Here is a 27,049-nt window from a genome sequence, read left to right as displayed (position 1 = left end):
AAATAATACCCACACATAGGTAATGTGACTCAAAAATATTTTATTATATTTCTTGACATATGAGCTCTTCGAATTACCAATTATTTTGTGTATAAATCTCACATTTTTTGTTAAGTTTATCAGCAATTGGATTTGTAAATGGAATAATGTAAAGAATAATCGTTTGACCCATTAGTAATTCTGTAAGAGGTATTACTAACTATTCGGCGTTTCCACTATACTTTGTTCTTTCTTCGTGATGATTACTTACTGACATAAATATTGAGATATGTACATTAAGTAGGTAACTGTTTTACAGATCTTCTCCAGATAAGACATTTTGTAATTTGATCGCTCGTTTCATTTCACAAATGTCTTTGTAAAAAAAGTTTTTCTAAATTCTGGATACTATATTTATTTGATTTTTATTCAACGATCTATGTTCGACCAAAAACATTGGCCAAAATTGTCATCTTATTTTGAAATACAATAAATCAAAATAGAGTCTGGGACCATTTGGGCAGGAGCACCTATTGTGGGCACTTAGTCAATTTTAAACCGATTGACTTGAATTTTTGCACATGGCGAGATACTTTGCGTATCTGATCGTGTCTCAAAAATCAAGTCGATCCGTTCAAAATTGACTGAGTTATAGCAGCAAGTGCCCAATATAGGTGCTCCTGCCCAAATGGTCCCAGACCTTATCTGGAAAACTAATTATCTGAGTTGTTTCCAAACGGATTTTTCCACTTAATCGAAAAACGGACGCTTATAAACATCACTTACTTATATTATGAATTAAAAAAAGTTTATCAAACTTATTAAACCTCACTTTTTTAGAAACTATTTTACCTCATGCGCTCTTTAAATAAAACTGTTAAGATGAATATTTTGAAATAAATATAGAAGCATACTTTCCTCTAGTATTTTCTTATTATAAATTCAGTTGATGTAAAATTATGGTTCTCCAATATATCAGTCATTATGAACTTACCTTACTTAACATAATAACTAATTAAAACATCTGAGAAATGTTTTACAGTAGAAATGGCTGGATTACAATTAAGACACTGACTTGCGTCAACAGACCCAGCAGAAGAAGTATACAGAATGGCGAAGATCTACTTGCTCCACTACCGAAAATCATTCGACTTTTTTCGAGCAAACCGATTCCGTATACAGCCGGTTGTGCAGATGGTTCCACTTGAGGATCTGCGAAAAACACAAATGAGACAAGAAAGGTTATTTTCAGAAAGTGTTCCAACACTGTAAGGCTTTGGGCAAAGACGTAGCTAAAAATAATCATGACTTATCATGACCAAACTCACCATCCGCCTTCGTAGAGAAATGAAACACGCTCGACAGCTGATTCCAGCCGTACTCGTTACGAGCCTGAACCCGTGCTTCGTAATTGCTTCCCGATCGCAGCTTCTTCAGCTGGAAACTCGAACGATGAACGACTTCCGGCTGGTAACCGTACGGACCGCTGTAGAACATCCCTCTACCATAGCCTCCACCGCCGTGAATGTTGTCCACCATCTCCGGTATGGAAACGCTTTCCCATGGTTCATCACCGAAATATCCACCCGAGTTGTACCCTCCGGAAGCGTACAAACCAAATTCAGAATGCGGGAATAAATGATTATCCAACGACGGATGCCGGTTGGGAGATTGCAACCGATAGAACAGCCGGTACTCCTCAATCGGTGAATGACTTTCCACCGTCCAGGTGATGTTGTACTGGTCCCGATCGTTACTCGCAATTGGCTGTTGATCAATAGGTACAAATGATAGCTTTGAGAAAATTTTAACGGTTTCAAATGTTGAATTACCGAATCGAAGTGACAAATCGCTGGAAGACCACTCAGGTTTAGAGTTCCACGATCGGTGCCCAGATGGTTGGACGCTTGGCAGGTGTAGTTTCCAAGATCGTAGCGGGTAACGTTACGAATGAGGAGACTGTGTTTATTCCCATTGACCTATAGTGTAAAAAGTTAAGATATCATAACAATATTCTGACTTTCTCAGTCATCGAAATTAAGGTAGGCATAATATAGTTGTGCTTATTCTGCTGGGCGTGCGACGTGACAAAAGTCGTGTCGCATGTGTCACCCGATTCCCGTAGGCGGATGCGGTGACAAGAGTCGGTGTGGGTGAACACCAATGAACTCTCACCGCATTCCCACAGTCGCTTCAGATCGACAAATGTCGCATTCAAGTGACGTTTTGATGTGAGGATTGTCGTGACCTCGGGAGGAGTCGACAGCGAATAAAAATATCAAATTGGAGAATGTGGTAAGTGTTTTTTAATTACTTTGATTAATTAATCGTCTTCAATTACAAATATTTTGTTTTCTGTTTTACAGATCGACCAAAATATGCAAAAAAGGACCAATTTTTCAAGCTACCGCCGAGCAGTTGAAAATCGGAAATTTTGCCTCGACCATGATTCTCCGGCGCAGGTTTCCAGCTTGGTTTCGGTGGAAGACGACCTTCTATGCTTCTGATGTGGCAAAGTGGCATTGGAAAATATCGGGTAGAGTGCAAATTGTCGTCGCGGTTGAAACCGAAGTTTCCCCGCAAATTCGTAGGTAGAGGGCCAGATCCGCTGCCCCGCGCACTGACGCTACGTCTGACGTTAGGTTTCACGTATGGATTTGAATAAAACTCGATTGTCGCGTGTGGGGAACTTCGGATTCAACCACGACGACTATTTGCAGTCTACCCGATATTTTCCAATGCCGCTTGCCACACCAGAAGCAAGATCCTCTACCACCGAAACCAAGCCGGAAACATGCGCCGGAGAATCATGGTAACTGTCGAGGAAAGACAAGGTCATCTTGAGCTCACTGGAAGTTTTCGAAATGAAAAGCTGCACCTTAATACCCTGGATTATTTTGTGCTTTACATGGAGTAACCCAATCGCCATAACCGCCCATCCGGATCTAAACATTTTCAGAAAAAAAAATGATAAACTTCAATACATTTTCTTCGAATATTGGATACTCTATTATAACAAATAAAAACACGAAATGAAGTACATATACAAATTGTGGTTATTTGAGTTTAATGAGGAAGCAACTTAGCGTCATCTTTATCATTTTTTTTTGTAATTTGGTGACCGAAGATTCCTTCAAGAATTCTACGAGAACTTCAAAAATTCGAATCCATTTTTTTTCTAGGAAGAGATTCTTTCAGGCGTTCCCTCGATTATTTCTCCAATAATTCGTTTGAGATTTTTGAAGTATTCCACCTGGGATTAATTTAGAAACGCCTGCAGAGATTTCCTAACGGATTTTTTTTATGTTTTTTCAAAGAATCCATCTGAAATTCTTCAAGAGATTCCTTCATATATTTTCGCGAAAATTTCGTTTAAAGAAATGATAGAATTTTGGGAAAATTCTCAAATAACTCTTTCTTGAACTCCCAGAATTTTGTAGGAAATTCTTCCAGACATTCTTCTTCTTCTTTCTGGCTCGACGTTCCAACTGGAACTTGGCCTGCCTTTTCTCCAACTTAGTGTTCTTTGAGCACTACCACAGTTATTAATTGAAGGGCTTTCTTTGCCTTCCATTGCATGAATTCGTATGGATTCCTTCGGGAATTGAGAAAAATCCTCCAAGATCCTTTTTTTTTCAACACTGCAATTACTATGAGTTTGTCCAGAAATTTTCAAGGAGTTCTTTTTTCTTTTGGCAAATCTTTCAGAAGTTCCTCCGTGGATTTCTGCAGGAGTATCCTCGGGAATTCTTCAAGAAATATCTCTTAGAATTCTTCCAAGAGTTTCTCCAAGAATTTTTCCTGGAATTGCTTCAGGAATTCTCCCAGGAGTTCCACCAAGAAGTCTTTCAGAAGTTTCTCCGAGATTTTTTTTCAGGAGTTCCTATAAAAGATTCTCCGGGAATTCCTCCAGGAGTTCCTCCGGGAATACCACCAAAAGTTTCTCCGGGAATTTTTCCAGGAGTTCTTCCAAAAATTTTTTGCAGGAGATCCTCTGGGAATTTTTCTATTCCTCCGGAGATTTCTGCAGGAGTTTTTTTTTAGGAGCTTCTCAAGGAGTTTCTCCAGGAATTCCACCCGGAGTTCCTCCGGTAGCCCATATAGGAGTTTCACCAGGAGTTCCTCCGGGAATTCCTCCAGGAGTTCTTCCGGGGACTCCTGCAGGAGTTTCTCCTAGAATTCCTCCAGGAGCTCCTAAGAGAATTCATCCAGTAATTCCTCCGGGAATTCTTCTAGGAGTTTCTTCAGGAGTTCTTCAGCGAGATCCCCCAGGAATTCTGCAGGAGTTCCTTCGGAAATTCTTCCAGGAATTCCTCCGGGGATTTCTACAGAAGTTTCCTCGGAAATTCTTACTCGAATATCTCCAAGAATTCTTCCAGGAGTTTCTCCAAGAATTCTTGCAGGAGTTCCTTCAGAAACTTTCCTAAAGTTAATCCAGGAATTCATCTGGCAATCCCTGCAAATGTTTCTCTAAGAGGTTTTTTTTTCTGGAATTCCTCCGGGAAGTTTCTCCTTCAGGAATTTCTTCAAAAGTTCCTTTGGAAATTCTTCCAGGGATGACTTTAGGTATTCTTGCAGTAGTTCCACCAGGAATTCTCCCAAGAGTTTTTTCCAGGAATGCTTTCAGGGTTTTTTTTCCAAGAGATCTCCCGACGATTTTTGCAGGAGTTTCTCCAGGAATTTTACAGGAGTTCCTCCGGTAATTCTTCCAGGAGTTGCTCCGGTAATTCTTCCAAGATTTCGTCTGGTGATTTCTGCAGGAGTTTTCTCGAGAATTCTTTCAGAAATATCTCAGCGATTTCTTTCAGGCCTTCCTCCAAGAATTCTTCCAGAAGTTCCTTTAAGAATTCTTACAGGACTTCCTCCGGGAATTTTTCCAGGAGTTTCTGTGAAGATTCTTGCAGGAGTTTTTTTTTTTGACAAATCTTTCAGGAGCTCATCTGGGAATTCTTCCGGAAATTCAACAAAGAGTTTCTCAGGGAATTCTTCATGATGTTCCTCCGGCAATCTCGGCAGATGTTCCTCTAAGAGTTTTCTCTGGAATTCCTCCAGGAGTTCCTGCGTGAATTTCTCCGGGAATTCCTTCATGAATTTCTCCGGGAATTCTTCCAGGTATTCTAGGGAAAATCCTTCCAGGGGTGACTTAAAGAATTCTACAGGAATTTCTCCAAGAATTCTTCCAAGACTTCCTTCCGGTGATTTCTGCATGAGTTCATTCGGAAATTTTTCCAAGAGTTCCTCTGGGAATTCCTCCAGGAGTACCTTCGAAGATTTCCGCAGAAATTTCTTCGGGAACTCTTACAGGATTATCCATAAGTACCTGCAAGATTTCTTCAAAGAATTTCTCCAAGAACTCTTCCAGGAGTTGATCCGAGAATTCATCCAGGAATATCTCCGGGAATCCTTCCAGGAGTTCTTCCAAGTATTCTTCCACACTTTTTTTTTCGGAGAAATTACTTAATGCCGGAGAATCTCCTGGATGAATTCTCGGCAGAGCTACTCGAAGAATATTTGGAGAAATTCCTGACACAATTTTCGGAGATATTCGTAGATTAGTTCCCGGACCTCCTGGCGGAGTTCTCTTGGGAACTCCTTTTGGGAATTCCCGAAGAAATTTTGGAAGAATTTCCTAAGGAATTCTAGGAGGAACTCCTGGAGGAATTCCCGAAAGAACTCCTTGCTAAATTCCTGGAGGAATTCCTGAAGGAGTTGTTTTAAGAATACCAGGAAGAATCTTCTTAGGAACTCATGCAGCGATTCCCGGAGAAACTCCTGTAGGAATTCACGGAGGAACTCCTGAGGGAATTTTCTTAGAAACTTCTGGAGGAATTCCCGGAAGAATTAACGTAGAGCTTCTGTAGGAATTTCCAAAGAAACTGCTGTAGGAATTCCCGGAAAACCTTCTTCCTGAAGGAATTTTCGGAGGAACTCCGGGAGGAATTTCTGGAAGTACTCCAGGAGGAATTTCCGGAGGAACTCTTTGAGAAATTTCCGGAGGAACTCCTGCAGCAATTTCTAAGAATTATGAAGTAATTCCAGAAAACATGGAAGAACTATTTGAGGAATTCTAGGAATCCTGAAGGATTCCCGAAGGAATTCCCGGAGAAACTGTTTGAGGAATTCCCGGGGGAACATCTGGAGAAATTTCCGGAGAAACTTCCTGGAGAAATTTTCGGAAAATTTATGTATTTTTCATGGAGGATTTCCAGGAGGAACTTCTGAGGGAATTTCCGGAGGAAAGAAGATCCTACTGTAGAAGAGTTCTTGGAGGAATTCCAGAATATGTAAATTGATGAATTTTCCCGAAAGAGAGGAACCTCTGGAGGAATTCCCGGAGGAGCTCTATGAGTTTTTTTTCTGGAATTACTCCGGGGAAATTTCTCCTTCTTCCAGGAATTCCTTAGGAAATTCTTCCAGGAATGACTTTGAATTCTTGTAGGAGCTCCACCGGGAACTCGCCCAAGAGTATTTCCGGGAATGCTTTTAGGGGTGTTTCCAGGATATCTCCCGGAGATTTCTGCAGGAGTTCTTCCAGGAATTTTCCAAGAGTTCCTCCGGTAATTCTTCCAGGAGTTGCTCCGGTAGTTCTTCCAGGGTTTCGTCTGATGATTTCTGCAGGAGTTTTCTCGGGAATTGTTTTAGGAATATCTCCGGGAATTCTTTCAGGCCTTCCTCCAAGAATTCTTCCAGGATTTCCTCCGAGAAATCTTCCAGGAGTTCCTCCAAGAACTCTTGCAGGACTTTCTCCGGGATTTTTTTTTTCCAGGAGGTCCTGTGGAAATTCTTGCAGGAGTTTTTTGAAAATCTTTCAGGAGCTCGGAAATTTCACAGAGTTCCTCTGGGAATTCTTTATGAAGTTCCTCCGAGTACCTCCAATAATTCTTCCAGGAATTATTCCAGGAGTACCTTTGATGAATTCCGCAGAAGTTTCTTCAGGAACTCTTTCAGAAGTTCCTGTAGGGATTATTCATAAGTTCCTGCGAGATTTCTTAAAAGAATCTCTCCAAGAATTCTTCGAGAAGTTTCTCTAGGAATTCCTGCAGGAGTTTCTCCGAGAATACTTTAAGGATATCTTCGGGAATCCTCCCAGCAGTTCCTGCAAGAATTCTTCCAGGATTTTTTTTTTTCGAGAATTCTTCCAGCAATTCTTTAAGGATTTCCTGCGAAGATTTCTACAGGAATTTTCGGAGAAATTACCTAATCCCGGAGAAATTCCTGGAAGAACTCCCAGCGGAACTACTGAAAGAATATTCGGAGAAATTTCCGACAGAATTCTCGGAGAAATTTCTGGACTAGTTCCCGGAGGAATTCCTGGCGGAATTCACTTGGGAACTCTTTCGAGAATTCCCTGAAAAAAATTGGAGGAATTTCCGAAGAAACTTCTTAAGGAATTCTCGGAGGAACTCCAGAAGGAATTCCCGAAAGAACTTGTTGCTAAATTCCCGGAGGAACTTCTGAAGAAATTCCAGGAGGAAATCCTAGAGTTCTTTTATGAATACCGGGAAGAATCCTCTTGGGAACTCCTGTAGGAATTCCCGGAGAAACTCCTGTAGCAATTCCCGGAGAAACTCCTGTAGCAATTCACGGAGGAACACTTGAGGGAATTTTCTGAGGAACTTCTGGAGGAATTCCCGGAGGAGCTCCTGGAGGAATTCCCGGAAGAATTAACGAAGGAACTTCTGTAAGAATTTCCGAAGGAAATTCTTTAGGAATTCCCGGAGAAACTCCAGGAGGGATTCCCGGAGGAACTCTGAAGAATTTTCAAGGATCCTGGAGGAATTCCAGAAAACTTGAGGAATTCTAGGAATCCTGGAGGATTCATGGAGGAACTTCTGGTGGAATTCCCGTAGGAACTCCCGCAGGAATTTCCAGGAATCCTGGAGAAATGCTCCGAGATACCGGGAGGATTCTCGTAGGAATTCCTGGAGAAATTCTCGGGGAAACTGTTTGGAGGAATTCCCGGCAAAACTCTTGGAATAATTTCCTGAGGAACTTCTGGAGTAATTTTCGGAAAATTTATGTATTTTCCAGGAAGAATGCCTGGAAGACTTTCCGGACGATCTTCTGGGGGAATTTCCGGAGTAAAGAAGTTCCTACTTTGGAAGAGTTGCTGGAAGAATACAAGGAGGAATTTCCGGAGGAACTCCTGGAGAAATTCCCGGAAGACTCGACTACAGCTTCTGCTTGATAACTGCAGTTCATTTAGCGACCACCGCTAAAACCTTGTAGGAATCCAAAAGTTCGAAAACTATGCAAAAAATACGTAGGAATACATGATGATGAAAACTTGAAATTGTCTAAAACTCATTCAGATATCCACAAGAAACCACAAAAGAAAAACTCCTGATCAAAGATCTGAGCAATTGTGAAAATGTAGCTACGAATTCTTCAATACAGTCGTTGGAGAAAAGAAATATTTTAAACAGAAGCAACAACGTCCTGGAATACTTTTATTATGCTTTGTCTTATATGGTCTTAAACATTTACACTTTTTAGTACTTGGTCCTTTTGTGTCCACAACAATTTCAATTCATAATTTAGCCCAACGGCAGCTCCAACGTCCACTTGTATGACGTAGTCCAAGACTCCACCGAAGAAAATCCATTTCGCAGCAGTCCTTGGAAGCTCTTGCTACCAGTTGGAAGCTCCAAACCGGTACGACCGGAAGGTAGCAAAACTGGGTGTTGACAACTTCATCCAATGGTTCCGTCTATACGGTACGATACACCTTCACTACTTCTGCTGCACGACCGTCGCCGAAACCGCCGCTGAAATCTGGAAGGGAAAACAAACACGCATAGAAACGTGAGGATAAAATCACATTCTCCCACCTAGCACATCGTAAAACTTACCTCAAAATAACAGTCCCCGTCATCAAACTTCTGCCACAGCCAGCATGCGGGTTCCGGGCCGGAACATCCGGCACTAGTATGTAATTCTAAGAGATTCCCATGAAACAAACTATCCGTGAGCAAAAACAAAATTTTGCGGAAGTTTCTTGGAAGCAGCAACACAAGGCAAACGAATAATTTTAAATAAGGGCCAAACGTCCGAAAGGTTTGCGCCACCAAAATTATGAGAAAACACTCACTTTGGAAGTTGTGAAGTACCTCACAATTATTGAAACCCATATAACTTTTCTTTATACGGATAACATTTCGTATTTATTACGTGAAAATATGAAAAAATATTTAATCAAAAATAAAAGCAAAATGCTGCTTTTCAAATAAGCCGTAATCGAAGCGCATTCTTGATGCACCGCCGGTTTGACAGTTCTACAAATGAACACCACATTTGTTTTTGTTCATTTTGTTTCTCACATCTAAAATGAAGCTCTCACCTCACTCGAGACGACAATCAGAATCGAGCGACAAGAGTCGCGTGACAACGAGGTGAGAATTGTCGTCGCGTCTCGTACGACACGCAGAATAAACGTGAGTGTTTCGATCTATCGTATCGTATCGTATCGTATCGTATCGTATCGTATCGTATCGTATCGTATCATATCGTATCGTATCGTATCGTATCGTATCGTATCGTATCGTATCGTATCGACAACACACAAACACCCAGTGGTCCAGCGGAGAATTTACCGTTTGACGGAAAATTTTCACCGACTTGAGCGCACTCCTAGGCTTACAAAACGGCAAGACGACTGACGCCTCTAACCTCACGGCTACAAAGCCCACAAATTCTGTTTAACTTAAGAGCAAGCATGTATACATACCGATTGCGAATGATGCTTAGTGCTGCTGTCCAACTCGGTGCCCTCTTTCAGCCAAATCACATTGGCCGCTGGTTCGGAGTGGACCGTGCATGTTAGTTGGGCCTCGTACCCTACACCACCGTGAACTGTATGCTGCTCAACTTCAACTTCCGGTGAGTCTTAAGTTTTAAACGAGGCGAAAAAGAATAAGAGGCAAAGAAAAAGAACGATCAGACATGCAGCATGATTAATGTATTTTCTGTGTATACCGCATTTAGTTCACTACTGGACTGCGAACTGCGACATTATAAGTGCGAAAACGTAAATAAAAGTGCGCGTTTGCATCAAATCAGGTTGATGTCTTCGGCGCACTATTTCTTCAATCTATGGAGAACAAGTGCTCTGAAGACACCGAGTTGATTTGATGCTATCGCGCACTTTTATTAGCGTTTTCGCACTCGTGAAAACTAGTGCGATAGTCCAGTGGTGAACTAAATGCGCTATATAAAATAACAGTTCTCTCGTGTAACGAAAAACTGACGACAAATACTGAAGCCAATATTTTCTACATACTCACGTAGCACATTGACGGTAAACTCTCTGACGTCCGGCTGTCCGACTCGGTTGTCGGCCGTGCACAGGTAATGCCCACTGCTGTGACGATTAACATGAAGAATCTCAAATACGAATTCCGTTACGTTGGCATCTCCGCTCGGCAGTAATTTATTCTACAGAAATTAATAGAAATATACCGACACAAAGACAAGAATCCCATTATAAGCCAAGCTGCCGAATCAAAGCATGTTTCCCCCATGTCGACGAATACATACCCAACACCACTTACCCGTCTGGACCAGATGATTCTCGGCATGGGGTTTCCGGTGCCCCTGCATTCCAGCCGAACCCGAGCTCCCTTGTGCACCTCGACCGGGTGCACCGGTGCGATGTAATCAATCTTGGCCGGCACGAGCACCTCCAGCGTGTGGACAATCTCCTTCACCTCCATGGTGCCGATCTGGCAGATGTAGTCCCCGGCGTCGCCGATGTGCACGTCTCGGATTTCCAAATTATACCCGGGCTGACCTTGCACCATTGGCATTAGCCGTATCCGGGGGTTTACGGTGACTTTGAGGCTGCCCGCCGTCAGGACCGCGATGCCCCGCTTCCACGCCAGTATGTACTGAGCGGATCGTTCTGAAGGATAGGAAAGGATACACGTAACACACATGGGAGGCGAAAACTGATTTATGCAATTCAGTATCATAATTTACATTTTATATAACTCATTTTGATATCATAATGGTCAATTTTTCCGAACTGGCTCATTATGCAACTGAAATGAGTTGCATAATGAAAAATAGTTGTATAATGTTCATAATGCAACTCATTTGAGTTGCATTATGAACATTATGCAACTCAAATGGGTTGCATTATGGAAAAAATCATTGCATAAAATTTTGTATGGAACTCGTTGCAAAACTCGATTTTTTCAGCACTCTTCGTATTTATCCAACTCGGCAAGCCTCGTTGGATAAATGTACGACTCGTGCTGAAAAAATCAACTTTTTGCAACTCGTTACATAAATAACTATTACAGGGCGCTGGCAGATTGTCATCTAATTATTCAAGCCAGTAGAGCCATGAAAATCGTGTTCCTCGTAGGGCAGCCAGTGTGGGTGACTGGCAGGTGCTACGGGGAAAAAAGGAACCATTTCTCTTACCTGTTTCATTAATTTTGCATGGCAGTACAACGGTCGAGCCGAGGGCTATGCTGTACTTTTGTCCTAGCGTCAGAAAACCGGGCGAGTATTTGTCCTCTTCCAAGTAATTTCCGCCGGAGTACCGCGAGAGTGATGGTGCGGTGCCTATCGAGAGAGAGTGAGAAAAAAAAGAATAGCGTGTCTAAATAAGTCCTTAACAAAAAGGAATTCATTTTTTAATGCGATTTTCCATGTGGTTCATCAAAATTGTAAATTTTAGCTTAACAATACTAATAACCGAAAGCAATAAAAAACATTAACGTATTCTGGTTAAAAGGTTCCGCTTTTTACACGCTTCATTGTCAGTTAAAACACCGATATTGGCTATACTTTGAAACCTTAGTTCTTGCTGCCTCAAGCCAGTGAACATCATATTAAAGGTTTGATTGTTCTGACATTCAAACAGAAATACGTCTTTGATGAACAAATTGAGATTTGAATTATGAAAAAAAAAATCACGTTTGATGCTCCGGTGGGCATCTCCCAATTCGCAAGACAGGCGCTTCTTTCCTCCAAGCTACGGAGCCACTTAACCTTTTCGTCCCCTGAAGGCACAGAACTGAAATCGATTCCACTAATGCCCATGGTTTGTTCATTTTCACAATCCAAATCTCCTTCGGAAGGAATTAAATAGCCATATACACGTCTCTGTTGTGTGCAATGTACATGAATGTCAGAGCGGGAGAGGAATTATTTTCGAAAATTGTCGTAAGCTTCGTAATATCCAATTGACTTGGTAAGCTCAAGCTAAAATCAAGAAATTCACAACAACTGATGGCTGTTCGGTCTCGTTTGGAAGTTGACCACCAATGTTAACTTATTTTTTGCAATTTCTCATAGTAATAGGCTGTTTTACCTCACGCAAATCCGCCAGGAAAAGGCCTACTTTCCCACATCAAATTGGCAGTTTATTACAGCAATGATTTGCGTTGCGTAATGAACCGTTACAGCACTGTTCTCAGTTTTGATCAACTTCTTGATGCTTCCTGGACACCGGTTTGGAAAATTGTGACAACTGCACAGTATAACTTGCTATGATCAGACTTTCTTAAACATGGCTTTGAAAATCAGTGTGCAGTTTTATGAGGAAATTTTGCTAAAAACCATCTCCAAGTGGTAATTTATGAAATTGCAAAAAAAGTTTACAGCACTCGTCGTAATTATCCAACTCGGCAAGCCTCGTTGAATAAATGTACGACTCGTGCTGTAAAAATCTTCATTCTGCATCTTGTTGCGTACTACTATTCCCGATCAGTCTAGATAGCTGTGTAGTGTCGGTAGCGGTTGTTTAATTGGCTAAGAATAACACTGAACAGGTGACCCCTAATTCATGGTGTTATGCGGCTTTATGCTTGAATAGTTAGGGGAGTCTAATAAAATCCTAGCCACAAACGGAGCCTGTAGAGAATTGGGGCGTCTATTGCTTTAAAACAAGCTTGTCCTCTGCGGTCTGTGCGGATCACAAGAGGTATTCCTCAATGGAACTCTGATCTGTTCAAGTTCAAAATATCTTCGGATAAACCATTATGTTGTATAGTTACGAATCTCTAGCTTCCGCCCCAGAATTAAAGCTATATAATCGACTTAGTGGGCCCTAAAAAGCTCTGCTTACTTCAAATCTCCAGGAGCAAATGGGGGTTTGTCCTATTTTTCTCCAGAGGGATTTGAATATTTCAAACATGTTTTGAACTCTTGTAGTTTTCTATTGGGTATTTTCAAGGCGTGAAATTACTTGATAGTTTTATCCCGAAAGGGTGCGTGCGTTGTATGAACTTACTTAAAATTCGTTTTATTTGTCATTATTTTTGTGTTTTACAATTAATGTTACATTTCAAGTGGTCTACTTTTCAGTACTTCATCTTTGTTAACATTTCGATGCTTTTGAGTCCATTTTTTATTCTAGTTGTTATAACAAACTATTTATGTTCGGCTTCCTGAGCTCTGTTTTGGTTTTAGAAATTTAAAATTTGATAACCTACCTAACTACACTAAGAAGGCCAGCTTTGGGAGGCAGGCGTTTGGATTTGAGTCGACCAGATACACCCTCAAAACCGTTTTCAATAATGAAAAGGCCCAGTGTGTAAATCTGGTCGAATGGTGTCTTACAGCTGCGCAGCCGTTCTGCCAGTTGTTGAAAGATCGGCGCCAATTGCTCCATCGTGTAGAGTAGCGAGGTTCGCCATCATGTTGTTTGCGGAACCCTGGGGGAGGCGCCGGCCACTGTAGACTGGGTTGACCAAATGGTTATTGATTGTTGAATGCTGCAACGTCTTCGGTTGGTTGGTTCTTGGTTGGCCTTAGTTCCGGATAGTTCTGGGACGTCAATGTCGGAGGTAGATTTTTCTTTGGATGGTGCCTCATCGTGGCCTTCTTCCGGATCTCGATGAACTCCTTCCGCTTCGGGCAATCCTTGGAGGATGCTTGGTGTTTATCGCCACAGTTGTAGCATTTTGATTCCAGCTTCTTTTCCGGGTATCGTTGTTCGACTATCGCCTTGACGCATCCTTCGACATTGTGGTCTTCGGCGCCACATTTGTTGCATCGAGGGGCCATGTGGCAATTTCTAGTGCCGTGGCCGAAGCCGCAGCAGCACTGCGTAACTTCGCGGTGCTTGGGCTTATAGCGATCCCACTCAACGTCGGTGTAGTAGACGTGATTGATACCTTTAAACTCCTTCATCGAGATCGAGCCGCTCTCGAGATGGACCATGTATAATTGATCCCGATATTTTCGGGTTGTGTCACGCCGGGCGAACTTGTACAGGTTTGTGACCTTTAGACCGCAGTTGTTGAGTTCGTTCTCGAGTCCCTTTAGGTCCATATCCTCGAGACCGTGTAGCACAACCTTCAGAGGCTTGTCACTGGGGATGTCATGAGTAAAATACTCAAGCTCCTCTTTCTTCAGGATGTCTATTACCCGATAGTATTGCGGCTTGGATTCCGTCATTACCTTCAGTCCTTCGGTGGACAATCGCAGGGTGCATTTGAGCAATCCCTTTGCAATACGGTCCCGAAAAACCGAGCGAAGTTTCGGGGGGTCACCCTTAATGTAGATTGCTGGGTACTTTTGCTTGCGCTCCGCGTCCGATGTAGTTGGTTGCTGCTGTTTTCGCTTCCTGTTTTAATTCACCAGCGGATTGCCGGTTTCGCCGTCCTTCAGCACAGAAAAGGTGTTGTTTTCCAGGAGGTTCATCTCCTGGTTCAGTGGGTTGGTTGGGAGAACACCGCTTCCATCCGTTGGCTCCAATTGCCGTTTTGGAAAACGGCTCTGTTTCGTACCGTCCATCAGACCGTACTGGGAGTTGCTAGTGGAGAGTTTCATGATGGCCCCTCGTTGGTTTGTGTTTTCGTCGCGCGGTTGAGTGGGTTGGCCGCAACCGCGTTTGCTGCATGACCCATACCGAAACTGCGAGAGATACTCGCCTCCGTGCGTAAAAAAAACACTACCGAACCGAAATAGTTAGTTATTCAACAAGCGCTCCGAGAAACACGTCTGAACGCGTCAGACACTCAGACTGGAATGATGCGTTGTATGAAGAAGGAATGAGTTTCTGATTACCTCGTTCTTTCTGAAATGCTTGAAACGCATTGTCGATTATCACATCTGTGATGTTCGTCTGGCTGACATGCCTATTCATGTGAACTCACATGCCTTCCAATTTGGGATGTCCACCGAGACTCTTTTACTCAAAGTTGTATACGTTTTCAAGAAAGTGCTCGCTCAAACGTAGTATTTGTTTGGGTGATTTCTTGAATATTGAGGATGCTTTGGATGACGTACCTTTCAATGTCATATTGAAAGTCGCATGACGTCACAAGCTGCCTCCAATGAGCGTATGCTTATTACGCTTATGCGTTTTACAGTGTCCTTTTCAGGGCACTGATTAAACCCGTTGTGGTATGGGCTATAAGCTCTCGTTGCGCTTATGCGTTCATTCCCTCTTCTAGGGCACCCCTTTCTATTTCATCACCTTTCCCTTTCCAAATCTGTAACTCGGTGGCTCAGGGATTGTGGATCACAGGGTCGTTCAAACGTGACTTGGCTCTCACATCTCCAGCTGAGGTCGAACATACCAGCAGGACCGGTATTAATTACTGTAATAACCCACCAGTGTTTCACAAACCGATACAGAAAAATGCTCGTTGATATGGAAAGTATAAAACGTAATGAAATTCTGGGGATTCAAGGAAAGTGAGGCCTGATGGCTTATCTAGAGCCCGACAAAGCGGAAAGTTACACAAAAGTGGTGGAACTGATTCAACACAGGGCTATGCTACTTAAATAAGCAACCACTGCGGCTTAAAATTTACAATATTTCTGTTTATTGTGGTGACGTCACTATAAGGGGGTATACTTGCGGTTTTGGCTATTGTGGGTGGTTGCTTGGGGGTCGGGAACATCTGGTTGACTTCGGCGGTGTAGGCCGAACATCTTCGGGGTAATTCGGTGGATGATTACGGCGGACCTGCCATGACGAAGGCGGCCGCCTGTGGCGGATGATAGCTTTCGAGAACTGGTGTTGCTGTTGAATGACGGATTCCTGTAGCCATAAGACCGGACAATAGAACCGGAGCCAGCCATGCAGAACAAGATGGCGGCCTCGAACGTTGTATTTGATGTGCGCCGTATCGCCTTCATGTTCTGTTGGAGAAATTCTCCGTAAATAGAAGAAAAAGGCCCTATTCTTGGGCCTAACCACACATTAGACCCCTGTGACGCCACAAACCGCATATCTAACCGCTTTTCACAATTTCACAATTATTTTACCTTTTTCTTGTTGTTTTTCGTTATAATCGTTGATTTTACAATTTTATAGTGTTGTTTTAAACTTTTAACGACAAATCTACAAACATTAACACATTAGTTTTTAGGTGACTTTCAACAATTACTAACACTTTAACGTACTTGCTACACTATTGGACAATGACTATCATATTTTTCGAAACAATTGCCTTTTATACTAACAATACTAATTCCACATATTAAAGAAACAAAACACTTAAGTTAAAACAATTTCAACACTAGAAGGTTTTACAATTTTTTACTTTTACATTGGACAAAGCTACACACTTCTAAACCGTTCGTGAATCACCAGACAAAGAGAACTGCATGGTGTGCATAGAGTGCATTTTTGCAAATTTACACTTTGTTACAACTTTTCCATATTTTCTCTTCATTAGCGGCATAAACAAGTTTTCATTTGACACATGTATTTATTTCCCACCTAACCTTACACTTCCTTTCTCCTACCTGCGATCGCTCGTTCCTATCCTCTCCTTTACACATTCGGCTTTCTTTCTGCGTCTCACTTCTGTCGCTTGGTAGCTTACCGATTGGAACCAATTGGCCTGGAACTAGCTCTCCTTATCGTCCGTGGAGGTTCGCCACGTGCTACGTCGTCTTCTGTACTCGCTGCGAAACAATTCCCATCGATCGATGCGTTCTTGCTCCCTGGACGGGACGTGACTCTCCGATCTTGGCCGAGTGGCGTGAAGTGGCTGGCACCGCGAGATCAGCCATTGCTGACAAGTCCCGCCGATCGATCTTCGGTTGATCCACGATCTCCGGCCCACCGCACTGGACAACCGGCCTCGTTTACTGCGGGATAGCAGCGTCCTCGTGGAGCGTGTGATTGGCAGAGCTGGCACTGGAATCTTCATCGCGGATGCGTCGCGACCGATCTCCTAAACGAACACCCGGCCCGTAACCGTGACACTTTTCCCAGTTTAGCTAATCATGTCCGCACGGCTTGAAGGTGGCCCGAAGAAGAAGGATGTCTTCCTTCGCTTCAAGATCGTATTCCTCCCGTTTTTTTTCCTTTGGTTCGTCTTGTTTACGAATGACAGCGAATGACGTGGCATATGGTATTGATCCATGACAGTTCTCTTTTTGTCGATAAAATCGACTACCGGTGAGAGGAGTACGTTCGCCGATGAAGACAATGCGTCTGCCAGTTTATTCCGAATCGGTTATGCACTGAGCGAAACTTACTTAAAAACAGTGACATCTGTTTTAACAAAGTTTTTCGACTGATGATTACTTCTCAACGCTACGTACATTTCTTTTATTTGAACAAAAGATCATGACTTACATCAAAACCTAACATAAACGTAACAACTTTTCGCATGATAAAAACGGGGCATGTCTGTATTTTGGAACTTGCGCAACACCTGTGGGTTAAACTTATTAATTTAAATCGGTTCTAACTGCTCGAATATGAACTGTCACTTTGAGCATGACAGATGGCACTTTCTCATGCATCAAGTCACTGCATGAGTGCCGCTCACTCCATTGGTTTTAGTGACTAATTCGGGATAACGGCGTATTAGGCTTTGGGAACAGGATATTTAGGATTTGTGGTGGAGCCATTCGCCTTGACGGAGGCTCTCTGAGAGAATTGCGCTGTGCGTGAAATCAATTTTTTTTAACATGGGAAAGGATAGGAGCTGCATTTTCAAATGCTTCTAAAATATTTTAGGGACTTCAGATTGAAAAAAGTGTTAATGTTTTGCAATATACTTTCAATTAGCTACATTATAACTGGTTTTAGACAAAAGTTTTTAAATCACAATGTTATGTCTATAATATAGCGTATCAAAATCTCATTCGATAACATTAAGAACGTTTTGCTTGAAAAAATTTCTATAAAGAATTAGAAGCATTTGAAAATGCAGCTCCTATCCTTTCCCATGTTAAAAAAAAATGTTTTCACGCAAGCGCAATTCTCTCAGAGAGCCTCCGTCAAGGCGAATAAGCTAGATATGGAACCGACGGTTACAAATCCCATTCCATCCCTTGTCCCAATCTTCCTCAGGTAAATGATGAAATAGGCTTATATGTATGGCGATGGCACAAATGTCAAAAATGGAGGATAACGTGCCTCTGGAGCCGGCCTTCTGATACATACTTGATACCATCTGGGGCCATCCACAAACACCCAATTTCCACGCAGAAAAAAAAAACAGAACTCAGTGCACACGCAGAGTGTTCAAAGGCGTAAGTGTTGCATGAGCATTTCGTGAACCGAAAGCATGCCAGTGAGTCCAAAACCCGCTAAGGGGTATTATATCCTGTGATATCAGAGACAAGCAGAAGTCTTAAGCTGGTCAAGGGCTTACAGTTGATGGATAGTTTGGTTCCAAGTTCCACCAAAAGGCGGTGCTAGTGACCTAACAAATTTTGTTTTTCATATACAGTATCGGACAATAAAAATGCACCAAAGCCATTTTCCCATACAAACTAGTCAACTTTAGATTGCCATACCTCAAATATTTCTTAACCGATTGTTTTCATTTTTCTGTGACGAACTACAAAACATTTCAATTTTCAAAAACTATTGAAAATGTTCAGTGATAACTATTGTTACAAAAGTTACAGATAGGTTGAATTTTGACAATAAAAATGCACCAAGACAAAACATGTCATAGCAAAAAATGGTAACGTCTATTCATTATGGTGTCTTCGGCAAACATGTTCCTTGTGTGATGACGAATAAGTTTGCTGAAGAGACCAACATGATTTGACTTGAATATTTTATGCTAAACAATTTTTTGTCTTGGTGCATTTTTATTGTCAAAATTCAACCTATCTGTAACTTTTGTAACAATAGTTATCACTGTACTTTTTCAATAGTTTTTGAAAATTGAAATGTTTTGTAGTTCGTCATAGAAAAATGTAAAAAATCAGTTGAGAAATATCTAAGATATGGCAATCTAAAGTTGACTAGTTTGTATGGGAAAACGGCTTTGGTGCATTTTTATTGTCCGATACTGTATATATCAGGGAAATTTGCAAAAAAATGCAACTAGCGCCGCCTAGCTGCAGAACCAAACGATAATTATTCTGAAAGCCCTTGATCTACCAAACAATTTTGCCGTCTTTCTAAAGAATCAGAATGCTGAGATATGTTAAATGTAAAATTTGTTTGCCTCTAGCGCCGCCTAGCGGTGCAATCACGAATCATACGGCTCATATTCTGAAAGCCCTTGACCAGCTGAACAACTTTGCTGAAGAAACCAACTCTCTAAGTAATCAGGATCCTGAGATATATGGCATGGAAATGTTGTCAGTGTTGCATCTGCTTGTCTAAGATATCACATATATCACAGACAAACAGATGTGACACTAACGAAATTTTCGCATATATCTCAGGATCCTGATAACTTAGAGAGTTGATATGTCCAATGTGGTGGACGCAAGGGAAACGAGGCCAAAAGAACGCGGTTTACAGTTAAATATCTCAACTTTATTTTCTCTTCTAAATACACGTTTTGTTTACTCTGACGCGGCACTGAACAAACTCCTCCTCTCGCTCGATGACGTTTCTCCCCTCCTGGGTGCGTCATAAATTACGTCCCATATGCCCCGACCCGGCATATTTGTTTGGCTGGTCAAGGGCTAAACGATAATAAGACTTAAGATTCAAAATTTCACCGCTAGGCGGCGCTTAGGAGCAAACAAATTTTATATTTCGCATATCTCAGCATCCTGATTTTGTAGAAAGATGGTGTCTTCAGCAATATTGTTTAGTAGATCAAGGGCTTTCAGAATAATCACCGTTTGGATCAAGTTTCTGCAGCTAGGTGGCGCTAGTTGCATTTTTTTAAAAGCATGCAAATTTTAAAAATAATTGTTCGGAATAATCGGAAATACACCACCTTTTCGTAGCAGCTTACTAGAAGCTCAAAGGGGCTGTCCATAAACCACGTGGTCATAGGGGGAGGGGGGGGGGTTCGGCCAATGATCATTTTGTATGGACAAATAAAAAAATTTGTATGGACAAATGACCACGCGGGGGGGGGGGGGGGGTTAAAAAGTCCCAAAAAATGACCACGTGGTTTATGGACAGCCCCAAACTGTAAATTTAAATTTGATTAGTTTCTCCTCATTTAACAAATTATGGTCTCACTTACAGAGATAGTTTCTCCTATGTGCCTTTTACAGCGAGTGATCCACGACACCTCTATCCCAACAAATCCAACACTAGCCTAAAGACAATTTGAATAATGTAGCACTATAACTTCTGTATCAAAAATGTAGATACTCACTTTGAATATTTACATAATTCATCTAGTTTAACAGATTTTTCTAGCTCAGCTCCAGATTTGCCTTTTAGTATAAAATAAATTGAAACATTAGTGTTGTTTATATGATTTCTTCAGTTATGCCAGCAGTTATGTATATCAATCCTACCGAATAACACTGTAACTGCCTGTCGCTTATAACACCTTTTGATTTAATTCTCAAGCAACTATAATTTCTTCAAAAAACTCTTAATTTAATTTCACTCCGAAACCACACTTGATTCTACAGCTCAATTTCAGTTTGTTTTGATTTAGTTTTCCTACACCTACAGGGGATAGACAAAATGATCGGGACAGGCAAAATTTTCACTTTCCAAAAAATGTTCAACTAGCTGTAACTTTTCGAAAGTGCATCAAATATTCTCAATTTTTTACTGTAAGTTCTTCAACTAGTTGTGCATCAGTGGACAAAATTTGGAAAAGATCGGACAATTCTTCACGAAGTTATAAAGATTTTTGAAAAAGATAAAATTATCCGATAGCCAACTTTGAGCTGTTATATCTTCGGATTCAATGAACGGATTGCAATGAAATTTTGACAATTCAAGACTTATATAATGAACTGTGGAAAACATTTGACTTAACTTGAAATTTTTAACAAGCGAAAAAGTTATAGCGATTTTATTTTTTTCACGATTTTTTAGTAAATTGGTCTATTTTTAATATGCATCCCATTACTTTTTCAACTTATTGGCGGCTATGTTGTTACTTTCCTTAAAAACGCATTTATATATAAGTCAATTAGAGGGAAACTAGATGATCTATAATTTGCATCTTGAATTTTGAATCGATGTTGATGCTTTGGATAATTTGGTGTTTTATTAGAAAAATAATCTAATCGTTATAATTCTCTTTTGTGTTAAGAATATTAAGTTAAGTTAATGGTTTTTCATAGCTCATTATATAAGTCATAAATGGTCAAAATTTCATAGCATTCGGTTCATTGAATCCGGATATATAACAGCTCAAAGTTGGCTGTCGGATAATTTTACCTTTTTCAAAAATCTTTATAACTTCGTGAAGAATTGTCTGATCTTTTCCAAATTTTGTCCACTGATACAAAACTAGTTGAAGAACTTACAGTAAAAATTGAGAATATTTGATGCACTTTTCGAAAAGTTACAGCTAATTGAACATTTTTAAAAAAGTGAAAATTTTGCCTGTCCCGATCATTTTGTCTATCCCCTGTAGTTAATTCGCTCGCATCATAGTACTCAACAACCTCGTATCGCACAAGACCGGCATTTGAGCTAAACCGTGCGGCCAGCACAGTGGTTCCTTCACAATAATCTTAAAAATTTTCAATCAGTTGTAATTTTCTCTAAAGTTCATCAAAAATCCTCATATTTTGAATGCTGGTGATTACTAGTAGTTCTCAGTTATTTATCTATAAGTGGAACAAATTTGGGCTTGATTGGTTAACTCTACACAAAGTTAAAGCGTTTCTAGTAAAACACTTCTAATTTTACTGTCATTTATATGCTTTCAATATTCTGTAACTAGCGCCACCCCGTGCCAGAATTTTAAAATAAACGGCACATCACATGTAAGCCCTTGATCTACTTAACAACTTTGCCGAAGAAACCATCTTTGTAAGTAAGCAGGATCCTGAGATATAAAGCTATAAAATTAGCATTCATATTACGCCATCTAGTAGCAAGTTCTCGAAAGGAATGGTCCATCATACAGCCCTTGGATTTCCAAAAACAAACTTTTCCAAAGAAACCATCTTAGTACTTTCATAAGCCTGTGGGTGGTACACACAGTATTGCACTGGAAGCACGACTGAGAGCGCTCTCAACACGAATTTTTGAGTGCACGTTTTCTGCGCGCACAAAATGTGCACGTAGAAACTGAAAACCATGTTTGTTCTAACATTTGTTTGAGCACTCATTTTGAGAGGATGCCAGAGAGTGAGCGACTGGTTTGTGTATGAAAAAAGCTGCGTAATCCACCCTCGTTCTCGTTGAAAGTCGTGTGTAGAGTGTATGTTTTCTCTTCTCACGTTTCGCGCTGAGGAGCATGCCATCTCTGGAGCAGAGATGTCGGTTTTTGAGCATTTGATGAATCCAATTGGAAATCATTGGAGATATACCATGGCACGCTTCCAATATGGCATCGAAAGGCACGTTGTCAAAGGCACCCTCAATATCTAAGAAAACATCCAAGCAGGATTGCTTTTGAGCAAAAGAGACACAGTGGACTTTCCAGATTGGTATACATGTTGGTTCACATGAAAAGGCACATTGGCCAGATGAACATCACGGATGTGATGATCGACAATGCGTTCTAAGCATTTCAGAAGAAAAGTGGTCAAACTGATAGGTCTGAAACTTTTTGCTTCTTCATCCGATGTACGACCCACTTTCGGAATAAACTTTACAGTAATATCCCGCCAGGATTTGAGAATATACCCTGTAGCAAAACTGCAAACAAGTTTTTTTTTTTTCAAAACATGTTTGAAATGACCAAATCCCTTCTGAAGCAAAATAGGACAAATTCCATCTGCCCTAGGAGATTTGAAAGGAGAAAAGCTATTAAGTGCCCATTCAATCGATTCTAAAGTAATGATACTCCGAGCTGAAGCTAAAGAATGATAACTACAAGAAAAGACATCAGGTTCATCCTGTAATATTGTAATGTAATATTGAAGCAAATATAATAAATTACTTAAAAATCTTTGATTGAAGTGTGTACTGAATAAACATTACAAAACTTCCTCATCAGAGGAAGTGAAATCACCATTTGGCAAACGAAGTTCGTTCACTTGAAAATCCTTAGATTTTGCAAGGATTTTGTTCAACCGACTGGCTTCACTCAGACTGGAAACATTTGTACAAAGGTTTTTACAGCAGGATCGTTCAGCAAACCGAAAAGCTTTCCGGTAGGTCTTGCGAGCCGAACTGAAAGCCTCCGATCCTGCAGAACGGCGGCTGTTCCAACTCTTTCTGCATTGTTTCCTGAGCTTCGCCAGATCAGAGTTCCACCAAGGGGTTCCTCTTGTGGTCTTCACAGACCGCAGAGGGCAAGCTCCTTCAAAAGCTTCCATGATGAAGGCCGTTGTAGTCAACGGCATCATCTAAATCACTTGGAGTGTCAATGGATGGTGAGTATCCATGAAATTTGAATGCAACCAAATCGGTAAAGAGATCCCAGTTGGTTGACCGAGGGTTCCTGAAACGCAAAGTTTGCGAAGTAACATGCACATGTTCAAACAAGATGTAGCGATGGTCAGATAGAGATTCTTCATCTGACACATGCCAATTGGTCAGCTCGTGACTAATTCTGCTAGAGCAAAGCGTTATGTCTAACACTTCCTCTCTAGCAGATACCATGAAGGTTGGGCGGTTGCCTATGTTAAGTAATCCAAGATCTACTACTTAAGTATTCCATCAAACTGGAGCCTCTCAAATTGATGTCTGAGCTGCCCCAGATTATATGGTGAGCATTAGCAACACTACCAACAATTAGTGGAGGGCCATTTGAAGTGCAGTATGCAATGACATGCTTGAAAGCATCCGTAGGGGATGGTCCATCATGCGGTAAATATACCGAACAATAGACGTATTTCCTGTTGAGGTTTCCAACAGATACATCGATTGTGATAGCACATACATCTCTAGTAGTTAGCTCAGAGATGAGTGTAGCAACGATTGCGTTGTTGACAAGCACACATGCTCGAGGCATGACACGTGAGTTTGCCATTTTATTTTTACTGAAAGTAGCAAACACCGAATTCACCAGGTTTCCTAGATAGAAATTCTCCCTACGAAAGTGAGGTTCTTGGACGCCACTTGGGCTGCACCATTTTGCATAAGTCTGCAAAGATTGATCGTTGCTGTTCTTTTGTGCTGAAGATTGATCTGAGCTATCCTAACCGTAGCCACTACCTAAACTAGGCAAGATTAAACTCTTAACAATCACAACACAATAAAGAACATCAACAATAAAGCCAGATCGGTATCGATTTGAGTGCGCCAAAGGCGAGGATGCACAGAATACACAGTGTAAAACGCATAATGCGAAACCATATAGGTGAAAATTTAAACTAATTAATAACATCTTCATAATCCCGCCCTTATTCAGCCTCAAGTATGAGATTCAAGAAGGGCAGCTGATTGTCTTGGAGAAACACAAGGTCCACCGCGCTATTGCTCCGGTTAGCATAGCAAGGGCAAATGGCAAAAGGTTATTGCAACTATAAAAAATTGCAAATGCTCCATAGAAAATCAAAAACCGCTCCATAAAGAATGAACATATGTTCCATGAACATATGCAATGTTACCCATAAATAATTGGAAACGTTCCATACTTTATAGAAAATGTACCGGTAAAACATAAAATTTTCTCATTAAAAGTGAAATTTTGCACCAATAAATAATACTGAAATGCTCCATAATAAAATACAAATGCTCCATAGAAAAATGCAAATGCTCCATAAAAAATTAAAATTGTACCCATAGAAAATTGAATATTGCTCCATAGAAAAATTAAATTGCACCATAAAAAATTGAAATTGCACCATAGAAAATAGACAAATGCTCCATAAGTTTTATCAAACTGCACCACATAAAATACAATTTGCTCCATAAAAAATTGAAAATTCTCAATAACTTCAAACATTTGCACCACTAAAGCAGTGCAATGTAAAGCAATTCAGCCCTGTCGAATTAAATTATGAGAATATGCTATCTATGGAAGATTTTCATTTTTTCATGGAGCAATTCATGTTTTCTATGGTGCAGTTTGATAATACTCATGGAGTTTTTTTTTATTTTCTATGGGGCAATTTCAATTTTTTATGGTACAATTTAATTTTTCCAAGGAGCAATATTCAATTTTCTATGGGTACAATTTTAATTATTTATGGAGCATTTGTATTTTTCTATGGAGCATTTGTATTTTATTATGGAGCATTTCAGTATTATTTATTGGTGCAAAATTTCACTTTTAATGAGAAAATTTTATGTTTTACCGGTACTATTTTTATAAAGCATGGAACGTTTTCAATAATGTATGGGTAATATTGCACATTTTCATGGAACATATGTTTATTCTTTATGGAGCGCTTTTTGATTTTCTATGGAGCGTTTCTATTTATTTATGGGTGCAATAAATAGGCTGCCAGGGCAAATACTGTGGAGGACGTCCTGGTATTCCACAGGCTCCGTTTGCGATTAGGTTTTTATAAGACCCCCTCTAACCATTCATTCCTAGGCACGGTAAGCGTAAAGCCACATAACACCTCGAATTAGGGGTCACCTGATTAGTGGACCCTACCACTGTAACAGACGGTCCAGAGTGCTATTCCTACCCAGTTGAACCAACCGCTACCGACACTACACAGCTATCTAGGCTGATCGGGAAAAGAAGTTAATATTGGTGATCAACTTCATACGGGCCCGAAAAGCCGACAAATAAAACGTACAATACAGATATAGTGTCAAAATGGAAAACAAAACAATGATGAATATGGAATTTACTGTGAGGTCTATCTCCTGTTACTGCAAATTACCTTTCATAAACAGCAATAATATCAGGATCATCATCCATCGTAGACTATGAACTGCCATGTACAGCATATTATCCCAGAGGCGATGTTAAGTTGATATTCACTTGTTTTAACGAAACTGCTACCTTCTTACACAGATTGCACAGCACCCTAATCAATCAAAACAAACCACAACGAGTTTTCGGTACTTTTCGAAGTTTTAAATCGCCGATGTTTGCAACTGACAGTTTGCCTCAGTCCACGGAAATTGCCTCAAGCTTAGCTTGAGTGATGAAACATTCCTTGGGAATCGTTATTGAGCATCTTCATTGGAATAGTTTAAAACTACTGACACATTCTTCGATTGATGTGGGTTCTACAAGGCTCATTCGTCAGAAGTTGTTCCAATAATCCTCATCAATCTTTCGTAATCAGAGCCGACGAAAGAGAAGCATCATCCACAAAGCCACAAAATTTTATCGATCTTCCTCAATGGGAACAGTCTCGTACGAGCACACTGCACTATACTTCCAGCTATCGTTTGCACGTAGAATAGCCATCCATCACTCAGAAGGCAAACAATCTTTCACCGCAACGGCACAATAATGCAATCAAGTGCAACACAAAAAGCGCATTCGATTCACTCTACTCTCGTGCGTTACGGTGAGCTGATTTGCATCCACTCTCCTCCAACGCCCACCACCCTCTAGCCGCACGCACTCACGCACGCACGCCCGAATCCAACCCGCTGCCGAAACGACCTTGTTAACCGGAACTGGCAACTACGCTCGCGATTAGCTTTCCCACGAACAATAATGCCGGAAAACGCCTACCCTTTCGCGCCAAATCCACCACCGCACCGCGTACGACGACACACAACGAGCTAGGATCCACCACCGACCGCAGCAAACACAGCACACCGGTCCGGTCCGATCCGAACGTTCAACCCTCGCGCAATAGACTGATAGAGAGTTAGCAGTGGTTGCCAGCTCGAAGACATCCCCCGAAAGTTGCGAAAGTGCGTGCGGTT

General features: G+C 41.0%; 1 protein-coding gene and 1 long non-coding RNA gene across 2 annotated transcripts; both read right to left on the bottom strand.

Moving 5' to 3' along the window:
- Window positions 1–18: 18 nt before the first annotated feature.
- On the bottom strand, window positions 19–26,799 carry LOC109411417 (leucine-rich repeats and immunoglobulin-like domains protein 1). The gene is made up of 8 exons (XM_062856150.1): window positions 26,044–26,799; window positions 11,407–11,550; window positions 10,530–10,879; window positions 10,263–10,413; window positions 9,707–9,864; window positions 1,812–1,958; window positions 1,308–1,746; window positions 19–1,191 (listed from the first exon to the last, which is right to left on the bottom strand). The coding sequence occupies exons 1-8, from the start codon at window positions 26,108–26,110 to the stop codon at window positions 1,016–1,018; spliced, it is 1,632 nt and encodes a 543-aa protein (XP_062712134.1). The 5' UTR covers window positions 26,111–26,799; the 3' UTR covers window positions 19–1,015.
- On the bottom strand, window positions 8,417–9,416 carry LOC134291964 (uncharacterized). The gene is made up of 2 exons (XR_009999381.1): window positions 8,832–9,416; window positions 8,417–8,754 (listed from the first exon to the last, which is right to left on the bottom strand). It is a non-coding gene; the product is annotated as an uncharacterized LOC134291964 (long non-coding RNA).
- Window positions 26,800–27,049: the final 250 nt, after the last annotated feature.

The sequence above is a fragment of the Aedes albopictus genome, chromosome 3, assembly GCF_035046485.1.
Source record: "Aedes albopictus strain Foshan chromosome 3, AalbF5, whole genome shotgun sequence".
NCBI lineage: Eukaryota > Metazoa > Arthropoda > Insecta > Diptera > Culicidae > Aedes > Aedes albopictus.
The sequence above is the reverse complement of the archived record's forward strand: the minus strand, read 5'-3'. Positions and strand labels throughout refer to the sequence as shown.